The sequence below is a fragment of the Anser cygnoides genome, chromosome 2, assembly GCF_040182565.1.
Source record: "Anser cygnoides isolate HZ-2024a breed goose chromosome 2, Taihu_goose_T2T_genome, whole genome shotgun sequence".
Lineage (NCBI taxonomy): Eukaryota > Metazoa > Chordata > Aves > Anseriformes > Anatidae > Anser > Anser cygnoides.
Genome location: NC_089874.1, coordinates 8,772,869 through 8,785,000, shown reverse-complemented (window position 1 = coordinate 8,785,000; position 12,132 = coordinate 8,772,869). Strand labels below are relative to the sequence as shown.

Here is a 12,132-nt window from a genome sequence, read left to right as displayed (position 1 = left end):
AAGGACGAGCTGTTCCAAAGAACATGATTATAATTATTAGGTCACTGTGTTCTTCCACACTCAGGGAAGTGTTTTTCAAAGACAGTCCAGGAAAATACTTGGGGCAGAAGAAAATTCACCTAAACAAGAGTCGGTTACTAGGAAAGATAGAAAGTGAGATGAGAATATGAATTACTGGGTGAAGGGGATAGGCTGAGATTTCAGAGCAGATGGTTATTTCTACTTTTTCCTGTACTATGAAAAAGGTGTATCCTATAGAAGTTTAATGGCTTTTTACCCCAGTTTTCACTAAAAAAGTAAATGGTAACCAGCAAGATAATAAAGTAAAACCTACAACCGAAGAATAAGATCTCTTTCTGAAACAAGAAAAGAAATGGTCAGAGCAAACTTTGATAGATTGGGTGTTTCTTACTTAGCTGGAGCAGAAAGGGGTAGATGTCATGTGAAGATCCAAGAAAACAGAAGAAAGGCAAATAAAATTAATTCCTTGAAAAAGGATAAAAAGGAAGCCAGGAACTTGTACAGTTTAAAATTCACTTCAACTCTTAGAAAAATAACAGATAAATAATAAATTATTTGCAAACAGACTATTAGTTTCTAGCAGGTATGTTTCAAGAATAAATCAGGTTAAATACATCTAATTTTCTCCTGGGAAAGGCATTGTAGGTAGGACCCCAACAATAGAGGTCCAGTGCTTTTATTTCAGCAAGCCTTTTGATGCCATCTCACAGCATTGCTCTTCGGTATGGGAGGGAAATATTGTCTATAGGAACTAGATGATCTTTGAGGTCCCTTCCAACCCAAGCCATTCTTTGATTCCGTAGTACGAGGTGTCCAAAACTTCTTTGGAAAGCATATGAGGGGTGGGGGAAGTGAGATTTATGCACGTTAATGCACGGATGTGTAAAATATGCCAGATGAGAGGCTCTGAAAGTGCTCTGATGACTATAAAGGGCAGTAATTTCAATTTTCTGACCAGTTAATGTTAGTTAACACGCACCCCCCTCTGGGTTCGAATGGTTTAGTATCAACATAGGTTCTCTGAGAAGGCTTTGGATGGAAAAAGTCCCGTTTAGGTAGTATTAAGAATCTTTATTAATGAGTTGGATGCTAGAATACATATTGTGCAGACTGGATTTACACCGAATCCCGTCAGGAACGGAACTGCGCCCTCAGCACTCCGAGCGCCCGCTCCCTCCCCTCAGCCCCGCTGAGGGGCCCGTAACGGCCCTCCCGCGGGGGGGCGTGGCCTAGGGGAGGGGCGTGGCCTCGGCGCCCGCGGGGGCGTGGTTAGATGGCGGCGCGCTCCCTTCCCCCCCCACCCCCCCCGTCGCCCGCTCGCTGATGGGCGGGTCCGGGTATCCCCGCTGCCCGCCTCTGTCGTTGCGGGCGAGTCCATCGCGTTCCGTAACGTGGGGGGGGACAGCCCGGCCCGGATAGCGCATCCCGGGACGGTTCGGAGACGGGAGGAGGAGCGGAGGTAGCGGCGGCGGAACGGCAGCGGACGGCGCCCTGCCGCAGAAGGGGTCGCGGCTCGGGAGGGGGGAGCCGCCCTGACGAACCGGCTCTCCCCTCCCCCCCTCGCCCCCCCTACGTCCCGGCGGGGGATGGTGCGTCCCGCAGCGCGCGCCTTGCTCGCGCGGTTCGGCGGCGGGGGGAGGGGACGCGCCGTGAGGGAGACCCGGGCCCCGCAGGGCTCCTCACGGGGACGGCGCGCGGGGGGGGGGGGGGGGGTCGCGGCGGCGTCGGCTCCGACGGCCGGCACCATGTCGGCGGACGAGGACGAGCTGAAAGTCCCGGAGGATATGTTCAAAGACGTCAAGTTCTTCACCGTGGGGGACATCGACCCGAAGGTACCGGCTCCCCCTTCCCCGCTCCAGCACCGGTTTGCTGTAACCCCCCCCCCGCTTTGTGGGGGGGGCAGAATGGAACCTTCCAGCCCCCCTCGCGCGGGCTCGAGGCTCGCGCGCCGCACCCCGAGGGGAGGGGGGAGGGGGGGAGAGGGACGTGGGGGGGGGGGGGGGGGGGGGGGGCGCGCTCCCGCCTCCCCTCAGGGACCGTTGTGGGGGGGGGGGGGGGACGTCCGTTAACGGCCGTTCCCGCCGCCATCCCGCCACCGCCATGGGAGCCTTGGGCCGGCGGCGCAGGCCCCGTGGCAGCCCTGCGAGCGGAGGAGGGGCGGGCAGAGGGACTTCCTGCGGGAGACGGGGCCGGGGCGGCGGGGGAACGGGGGCGTCCCCGTCCCCCCCCCCGGGGCGCACCACACCGCCCGCACGGCCGCCTCCCGTCAGCGCCCCGCCCGCCTTCACCCCCGTCTGTGGTGCGGGTCCGCGCCTGAGGGGGAGAACGGCTCCCCTGGGCCTTTGTGGGGAGCGCCCGTCGCGTTGGGTTGTGTGGGAAATAAATAAAAGTTTTTGTGTTTTGTCCGCTCGTGTAAGTGTTGGTGGTGCCTTTGGGCCGCGGCGGGGTGTGAAGGGGTTCCAGAGGGAAATTAAAAGTGGTTTCTGCCCTGGGTGCTGTGCTCCAGTCGGTGTTGGGCACCGGGGTCCTTCAGCTCCTGTCCTGTCACTGACCTGATGAGTTGTTTTTTGTCCCCAAAACAACGGGGTTATACGTTAAAAACAGCCCCGAGCCGTACTTAAACAGGAAAAAAAAAACCAACCCTAAGTCCTTAGACGTGAAATATTTGGAAATGTGAGTAACAACAACTGTATCTAAAGCTATAGCAGCAACATTGTTATGTATAGAAAGATGACTGCAAATAGCATTGGGGCTCTGGTATACCAGTTTTTACATAAATAGCGTCCCAAAAGGCACCTCGTTAGGTTTGTGTTGACACAGCGAGACAGTCAGCAGCATTGCCACAGAGTGAGTAACCAAGCTTTCCTTTAAGCAAGTTTTCACATGTGAAGTTTCATTCTTCATAGCACTTAATGTCATTGTCACGAGGCTCCAGTTTGCTCTGATCAAGCACGCAAAATTCTCAACCATTTGTGGATGGCTTTTCTGGGTTCCAGGTTGACTGTGGTCTTGATAGTTTTTATAAAAACTATGTATATTTGAAGTTTTTACTTTTTTTTTATACCAATGGGTGATAGGTTGGGTTTGAAAAGAGATCTTCTCCTTCAGCTTTTGGGGATAAGCACGCTTTGAGCAGCTTGTTTCTAAATGTTTTCTCCAAAGACCAGCTATCGTAACAAACACTGAAACAGGCCCAGCACAAGCGAGCACTCTAATCGAAACAAATCCAAGAGTAAGAAAGAAAAAACCCAAACCATAAGATATTCAGGTGAATATCAGCATACTCACTACCTGTTAAAACATATGCAGCGTAAACTAGAAGGGAAACAAAAGTCTGGAATCGTGCCTGGATGTTCTTTGGCAAACGAGGGAGAGCCGGGCTGCTGGCACTCGTCTGAGTCCGTTCCTCTGGGATGTGCACTTGGCTGTTCTCACCTGACAGGAGGCGATAACTAGATGTCAGCTATTAGTATTATTTCTTTTTAAAAATGCTTTCCCTGCTTTCCTAAAAGACGTAAAGCCAAACCATTGAGCTTTGGTCGTACTGGTTAAAATCAATATCAGAGAGAGAGAGAAAATAACGCCTTGTAGTATAAGGACTTTGAGCAGGATATTTGGCTTCTGGTTATCTCATTTTATTATTATTATTTTATCACTGTTGCCTTACTTCAAAGACTCAAAGTCTTCCTGTTTCTTCTAACTCAAGGTTTAGTGGGAGATAAGGAAGAGGGAATTAATATGCCCAAAAAATGGAGATGTGCTTCATGGGTTTAAGCTGGCATCTGAGGTGCGGGACCATATCAGGGCTTGTCTGCATTTTATTGACTGGTTACAGCGGTCGGTATGCAAGCACTTACACAGGGAAGATCTTTCAGTACAGCTTCACAGCTTTGCCACTACTTCAGCTGAAGAAGCCACGTGCTCTGGGAAGAGTTTTGAAGCTGACATAAGCCATGTTACTAAAAGTCTTTTCTGAACCACTTTAATCATGGGGCTCTATCATTCCGTCACAGTTACGGTGTTTAGACTTGCAGCCTGATGCTGGCAGAACTTTTTGCATGAGCAACTCTTTGCAGCAGCTCTTTGCAGCATTGTTTTGATATTAAAAAAAAATCCTATTTCTGCTTCATTAGCTGCAACTTCTTCCTCATGCTGTCAGGTTGGGATGCTGAGCTTTCATTCCGTTCTCTTTTTGGCCTTCCCATAAATAGACAGGCAAAGGGGACTTGGGGAGAGCTGTACAGGACAACCAGCTTGTGTCCCGTTCCTTGGGGATGTTGTTCAGTTTCTACTATTTTCAAGCACTTTATCTTGATTTGTTTCCTGTCAGAATTGCAGCACCAGTAGTAAAGTTTTACCCGTATTAAAGCTACTAATTTCTGAATAATAAAAGGAAAGAATAATCTTAACTGGCATTTTCAGTATTTGAACTCTAGACTTTTATTTTGAACGTTTTTCTCCTCTTCCACCCCACCCCCCCACCTTCTGTGCTACTTTTATTCCCATACAAGTGAGTCCCGTTTGGTATGGACAGGGCTGGATTCATCGCACAGATCTCTACGACTGAGTTGAGAGAATGATAACATTTAAATCAACATTTTCTGCATTGGCCTTTCAAAAACGGGAATAAGATGTGCTTTGTAAGTTGTAAGAGGTTTTGCATGTTCTGATATTGAAATACTCTTAATCCTCTATCAATTCTTTTCCCAGTGTAGCAGCCCTTTATTAGAAGTTGCCCCTTCTAAGGACAGTGGTTAGTTTTTTTTTTCTTTTCTTGCAAATCCTTCTAATATCCATTTTTTTAATGTGTGGTTGCCTTTTTGCTTTTTTTTCACCTGTTGCTTCCATAGCTACTGACTCAGTAACTTTGCCTTTCCGTACTTTGCTCAATGTTCATTCAAAGGCTTCTGAAGCTAACAACTGGAAAATCAAATGCAGGATTTCTTAGTCTGCCTGAGAAAGAATAGGTTTTGAAGGAATATGTATTTTGGAAAAATGTTGAAAACACCACATTTCTATGCCAGCCTGAATTACTTTGGAAAGTAAAACTTCAGCTTCAGTCATTAAAATGTGGCAGAGTTGCAAACTGTTGGAAATCAAGGTTTAAAAGGGATGCTTTGCCAACCACAAAGAGTGCTGTCTGCTTGTACAGAACGAGAAGCCTGTACTCGTTCCTCTATCTAAAAGACTAACGTGTCTTCTCTCTTTATTGTTTTTCTCAAATAAAGGTGATAATAATTGTTTGCTTCTCCCTGTTCTCTTTCGGGTTTAGGTTATTCAGCTTCTGAAGGCTGGGAAGGCAAAGGAGGTTTCTTACAATGCACTTGCTTCTCATATTATTTCGGAAGACGGGGACAATCCAGAGGTTGGAGAGTCTCGTGAAGTTTTCGATCTCCCGGTGGTAAAGGTGAGCGGCTCAGCCAGCACATCTGTTAAGTCCTGACACAGATACCTCATTATAACACAAAGTATTCCTCTTTAGATAATGTCCAAAGGAAATGTATCTTTAACATTTTTTTTCTTGTTTCATGAACTTTTATGCTGAGTTACAAATGTCTGTTACAATTCTGTCCTCTCCTTTCTCTCTCTCATTACTCTGTTATCTCTCCATACTTTGTTCGTTTTACTGTTGAGTGTGTGTGTCTCCATTCCCTGGTGTTTTCTCCTGCCTGGCAATTCCTCCTTCAATCTTCTGTGGGATCGTGGCCTGTTCAGCTTGACTTCAGAGCTGTTTCTGATGGGAAAGTTCCTATAAGTTTCTGGCAATGCAAAAAAAAAAAAAAAAAACAAAAACTTTGTGAAGTAAATAATAATTGATTTTTTTTGTCTCTCTTTTTTTAACACATAATTGGTGAGGTGCAGAGTCGTTTACTGGATTCTGCTTATGTGTATGGTGTTAATTTTAAACAATAGAAGCTCTTAGAAAAATAACTTTTTTCCCTCTGTTTTATTTTTTTCGTGCCTTTTGGCTTTTTTCTTTTTTTTTCACACTGAAATTATTGGTATTTTGTTTTTCCAGTGAAAGTTTACAAGCTTCATATTTGAAAATGTGAGCTGCTTGTTCTGCAAGTCGTGAGCGATTAAAAAAATCATTATTATTTCTCTGCCAGTACGTGGTTTTGGATTATTTTGTCCATATGGTTGCAGGTGACAGTAGTGAATTCTGATGGCTTGTAGCATGAGAGTTCGTCTGGCAGTGTAGAAGTATGAATTAACAGATTCCAAAAAATAAAGGGTGCTTAGCTAGAGACCTTATGGTTATAGTGGGTGTGCTGATTAATTTTAAGCTTAGCTCCTATTTTTAATATCTTCCCCTTATAAAGTGTTTTGTGGTACAATTTCAGTCTTACAAACAACAAGACTGCAGCCACTCTCGTGGGAAGGGAGGGCATCGGTGTCCTAGCAGTGCCTTCTGCTGTCAAATGCCTTTTACTTAAACAATTTAATTTTCTTTTGGAGTACTTCTAACTAAATTTTCTTTCGTTTGCCAAAAAAAGACAGCAGGTCTTTCAGTGATGTCACGTAGTTGGACATGAAAACATCACAGCGTGATCTATAACCAAGAAGATTAGACTTAGTATCGAGGGAGTGGGAGTCAGAGGCAAAGGTAGCTTGCTACAGAAAGAAAAGGGATGGAGAATAAGGAAGAGAAAAATATGAGGGAGAAAAACCTCTTTTTTTTTTTTGGCAAAGTTGAATATTATTTTCTAATACCTTTTTTTTCTAAGGGAGAGAGAATAGCAGAAACTGGGGCACCATAAACATGGTTACCACAATATATGCACGTGTGTGTATATATGTTTATATGTATATATTTGTTTTTCGGAGGAAAAATCATGTCATACTGAATGTGACATCGCTCCTTCCCCCTTCTCACTTCTAAGCTGTAGGAGACCCCTTCCTGTGTAAGGTTATGGTTCCTCACTCCTTGGTCATGAGTGTAAGGTAGGGGATGTTGGTTGTTGTTTTGTTTTTTTTTTTAGAGCAGGGAGAACTTAAAAAGGAGAGCAGGTGAATAAATACCGTAAATAGTGTTCAAGGAATAATAGAAGGACAAGAAAAATGTTCCCATATTACTACATGATCTTTGAGAAGTCTTTTTTAACGTTTACAAATCAATCAGAACAGTTCTTTCATAAAGGCGTTAGTAAACTGTCTGTAAAGCACTTAGACTTTAAAGCTGAGAGATGTATATTCAAACTAGATGTAGTACAAACTTAGACATTAACTCACATTTCATTCATGCAGACAGAGTTTTTTAACATCTTACGGCTTTTATTTTTCAGCCTTCCTGGGTGACTTTGTCTGTTCGCTGTGGAGCTCTTCTGCCGTATCCTTTAAGTTCAAATTTGATGAAATTTTGTAGGAAATGTGTTAAAATGTGTTTCCATCCAGTCATTAAAGACACATGTATGTACATGTATGTGCATCTTACATTTTTAAAATGATAGGATGTGTGTTGCCTTCTAGGATCGTAACGTGCTTAGAACTTCTTTGTTTTACTTCACTTTTCCTCTCCCTTGGGCTATTTTGGCTGCTTAATAAGCACTTGCAAGAAAATTGTCATCACATGGACTCAGCCATTTTAGCTGGAAGTTGATAATTAACTGTGAGGATCCAGGAAAAATACTGGCATTCAGTAAGGGGGCAAATGTTAGTTCTGAGTGGAATGGCCTATTTACTGCCTTTTTGAGAAACAAAATGAAGGAGAGAAGAAGCACACAATAACTCATATCCATACTCTGTATTATAAATAACACTTTGTTAACGAATAGGGGGAATATTCCTGTTATTGGAGTAGTCTGTCCTTGCCTTTTGCAGACCCTTGTTGTTCATTTTGGTTAGATTTATGTTTAACTTGTTTGGAGCTCATATTCTTGCATATGGATGGTGTAGTCCATTTTACCATTTTACAGTTTTTTCTTTGGATCACAGACATGATGACAGTGGCTGTTGTTAGAGAAAGAAACTCATGCATTTTTTACCTCAGACCATTCATGATAAAGATTATGTATATGGAGAAGCTGGAGCAGAGCAGTACGTTCCCGTACAGATACCAGCAGATGATTGCACTGAACAGTGCCAAGCCTAGGGAGGGATGCTCTCAGACAGGAGAACTCATTTTGGAAGGATAGTGGTGGTGGTGTCCATAATGGAAAACGAGGTGGTGTAACCAAAAATCCAGGTGTTCATGTTGGGAATTCAGGTCTTAATTTGTCTCAGTCATTTATGATTGAAGTTTTATGCTTAGTATTTCAAGATACATGCCTTTGCATCTCACTGTGTCTCGTCTGTTTTGGAGATACTCTGTGTATTGTCTACATCCCCAAGAGAATTCACCTCAGAGAGTGAGCTGTAGGAAAGGAAAGCATTGAATCAATCAGAAGAAAAAAAAAATGTATTGAGGTCTTTACTGGGGTTTTAACTGTAACAATCAACATGTCAAATAGGTTTCACCAGTTAGCATGAAACACTTGCCATAGTCATGGACAACCATCTGACCTAAGGAGAAGAAAGTTTTCTGTAAATGACTTGGCTTCCAAACGGAAAAGATGCACCAAACGTTACATGTCAAAACCCCAAATAGCAGAACTACTTCTACATTTGAAATAAATGGATTGTTGTGATGTGGTTTAAGCTGGTGATTTTTTAGTGTTTTGCATTTAGAAATAAAAAATGTGTTTATCAGCCCATCCTTATCAGGTTTGCAGCGTACAGTTGTTTATGTCAATGTAAGCCCTGTCCTCCCTGTTCGTTAGGGCTGTTTTGGAAAAAAAACAAGCAAACAAACTCGAAATTAGCTACTTTCTCATACTTGTGTAATCTAGTGTTGTGTTGTTGGTGTTCTTTTCTCCCATAGAGAAGTTGCACTATTAGGAAATAAGTCTTCCATTTGAAACCAGGTGTCTGTAAAAGGATGTTTTTGAAAGTGCTGACGTTATTACATACTCAGAAGAGAAAGGAACAGATAAAAACTACTGAGCGATGCAGTCCATAACCAAATTGTAGCAGTAAATGTGGGAATGCAGCCCTGAATGGCTGTTGCTTAGGAAGTTTTATTGTGGTTATATACGGATGGCCAAAGGAAAAGCCCACGTCTCAGTCGTATCATATTCTTGGGGTGCGTGGAAGGAGAGGGCTTTGTACACCTGTCGGCAATAAATGTGTACTTGGACGTTTGCCTTTATTTCTGGCCCTTCATGTCCTTAGAACCTGGTGGTTTGGGATTATATTCAGAGCCTTATAGTGCTCACTAAAATGGGTTGTTAAGTCTTAACATTGTTCTGTTTCAGTCTCTTTATGGCTTCTAGCGCAGTGGCATCCGGCCTTTCATTAGGGTTTTAGGTACTGCAATAATGAAAAAAATGGAGTAGTTATTTCTGTTAGCTTTTTTTCTGGTTGATTGCTTTTGGGCTCTCTTTTGGCAGGGCTTTGAGATTCTGCACTTTAGTCTTCTGTTTATGTTTTAATTTGGAGTAATACTCAAAATACTGAATTTACTGAAGAAGCAAGTCCTAGAAATATCTTTAGTCAATTAAATACATGGATGCAGCAAGAGCAAAGACTTTGTTTGCATACCAGTTTCAGTACTTACTTCCTTGGCATTTGTCTATGTAGAAAAAGTTAATACAGGATAAAAGCCCAATAATTTTGTCTGTTCCTTATAAATACATTTTAACTTTCCACTCTAAAAGTTATTTTCACCGGGGGGACTTGAGAAAGCAGAGTGCTCTGTTCACTGCGAGGTGCTGTCAGCAAAATCTGACTAAACTGCTGTTGAAGGGAAGTAACAGAAAAACGAATCTTGGAGGAGAAGAAATCGCAGTCTTGTGTGTGAAAACTTCAGTTATAATATCATAAAGAGGGCAGCAAAAGCACAAGTGAGGCAGGTTTATTCTTCCCTGGTCTTGTACAGATGAAAGGAGAGGGGCGATCAGAGCATTTCTGTCTGTTACTGAGGAAAAAAGAAGTGAGCTTTGTTGCGTTCACTCTGTTTTGTTTTCCAGATCCACTCGGAACACTGTTTTGCTGCTTCTGACTGTTCTAAGATGGCCTATATAATTCCTGCTTTTAATGGACCTCTTGCAAGTTAGGTACTGAGTTGTTGCTGCTCTAAGTGCTAGCAGCAGGTGATAAGGCAAGGGGTGGGCAACCGTGCGCTGCTGAAAGATGCAGTGCTGAAACTGCCTGAGATGAAATACTAAGACATGCAGTGAGTTTCAAGGCATTCTTTGGATTTGGAGCACTCTGGATAATGGCAGTAATCTGTTCTGAAGTTTTAACGTGTCCTGGGCTTTGTTGTCAGCTTTCTGTGTGGATCTCAAAGTTTAACTATTGCTGGTGCTCCTGTCAGCAGCATAGGGAGGGTAATTTTGTTTGACTAAAGTCTCAGTATGCAGCTGCACAGTAACACGATGCACAACTGTTTCTGTAGTCATTTTTTCCAAGGAATTATGCGTGTATCTTAAACACAAAACCATGTGAAAGTGTAGAAGAGGCAAAAAGGTCACAGAAGTCGGCTGGTCTGTCTGTCATGTCGCTTCTGTCAGACCACTCTTCTATTTCATCAGTCTCCCATAATGGAAACTTATTTCTTATTCTTCCCCATTCATCTTACAGTGCCTCACTGTTGTATTGCTAGAGTTTAAGCTCAATACCATGCTGCTGTCTAACCCCGTTTTGCTTTATTTGAGACACCGAACAGAGAATTCTCTTTTCATTCGGCAGCCTTTTATGGACTTGAAGATGTTAACTACTTAAGCCCATCGATTCTGGTTCTTTCAGTTCCCTCTCATAAGTCATGTTTACTAGGTCTGTAGAAAAAAAAAAAAAATACCTCATTGCTCTTTTCACATACTGCTTCATTTATACATCTCTTTCAAGCATCTGAAAACAAATATGCATTGCTGTCAGAGATCTTGTTGAGTGTTGAAAGTATGGTGGAAAACTGCACGTTACTTTCAGGCTGTGTTTCTGTTTTTACATCCCAGTGTGATGTTTTTTTTTTCAGTTTGTGATTCACAGTAGCACCTAGTTTTTTTTTTTCCATCTGAATCTGTTGCCTGGCCAACTTTATTTCCAGTGTTATACCTTGGTAGGAGAAAAATTAGATGGGGGTATATTTGGTACTTTCTTATAGCGAGTGACCTGCCTGCTGCTGTTCTTAGATAATCTCTCTAAAACTTCACAGGTGTTCAACTTTAATTCCAGAAAACAATGGTAAATTTTTCTTGTGCGCCATGTTCATTCTGTTTTGTCCGTTGCTGACTGTAACGAAACTTTCTTCCCTGGATTCTCCTGTGCTTCTAGGTATGGAAGATAAGCACTGACTGATAATGGAAGGAAGCTCTTGCTAATGGATTGACTCCTGTAAGCTTTACTTAGAATCAGAGAATTCAGGTTAGAAAAGACCTCTAAGATCATCTGGTCCAACCTTTAACCTAGTACTGCCAAGTCCACCATTAAACCATGTCCCTAAGCTCTACATTTACACATTTTTTGATGCCCTCCAGGGATGGTGACTCAACCACTTCCCTAGGCAGCCTGTTAAAATACTTCAAAACCCTTTCGGTGAAGAAATTTTTCCTAATATCCCACCTAAACCTCCCCAGCCTACTTCCTGTGGTAAGCATCCTGGGATAGGTGAAGATGTTCTAGGAAGAGAAAAGTTTGTAATGTTAACCAAAATTGGTCATAATGGCTCAGGTGTCCTGATCCACTTTATACTTTTTTTTTCTGGTATGTACAACTTGAATCGTAAATAATACATGTGCTTTTAAAAATACTTGATAATACCAGAGAGGTACTATGCACAATAGTTGATTTTCTTCCAGTATCCCCCAGGAAACTTCTGTTTAGCTTATTTTGCATCCTTGACACCTGCTTTTCAGCGTAAATGGCTTCTCTCCGGAATCATGTCAGGTCTTTTTTGGAGTCACTGCCTGTCTCTCTCAGGTAAGAAGTGAACCATGTTTCAGTCTACCTCAGCGTACAAACTGTGTGATGCTTTGTTTTTCTGAGGACAGGGATCAGTTTTTCTGTTGTAATGTGACTTTTTTCCTTGTGTGTTAGGCGAGTTATCACCTAAAACAACTGTTCACTGGAAAATAG

At 43.0% G+C, this 12,132-nt stretch overlaps 1 protein-coding gene and 1 long non-coding RNA gene across 4 annotated transcripts in view; one reads left to right on the top strand and one right to left on the bottom strand.

Annotated features, from left to right (window-relative positions):
- The window catches only part of LOC125182615 (uncharacterized), a 6,193-nt gene extending 5,445 nt beyond the window's left edge, over nt 1-748 (bottom strand). For both annotated transcript variants that reach the window (XR_010829051.1, XR_010829052.1), the window contains exon 1: nt 1-748. This exon is cut by the window's left edge. This is a non-coding gene — a long non-coding RNA (uncharacterized lncRNA).
- A 634-nt stretch (nt 749-1,382) lies between these two features.
- The window catches only part of PAXIP1 (PAX interacting protein 1), a 33,877-nt gene continuing 23,127 nt past the window's right edge, over nt 1,383-12,132 (top strand). The window contains exons 1-4 of one of the 2 annotated variants that reach the window (XM_066991439.1): nt 1,383-1,610; nt 5,294-5,428; nt 7,308-7,351; nt 11,913-11,976. In XM_066991439.1, the coding sequence (XP_066847540.1) occupies nt 1,608-1,610; nt 5,294-5,428; nt 7,308-7,351; nt 11,913-11,976 (246 nt within the window). In that variant the 5' untranslated portion in view covers nt 1,383-1,607. Of the gene's footprint in view, nt 1,611-1,699; nt 1,854-5,293; nt 5,429-7,307; nt 7,352-11,912; nt 11,977-12,132 lie in introns of those variants that run through there. The other variant, XM_066991438.1, reaches the window with a different exon arrangement.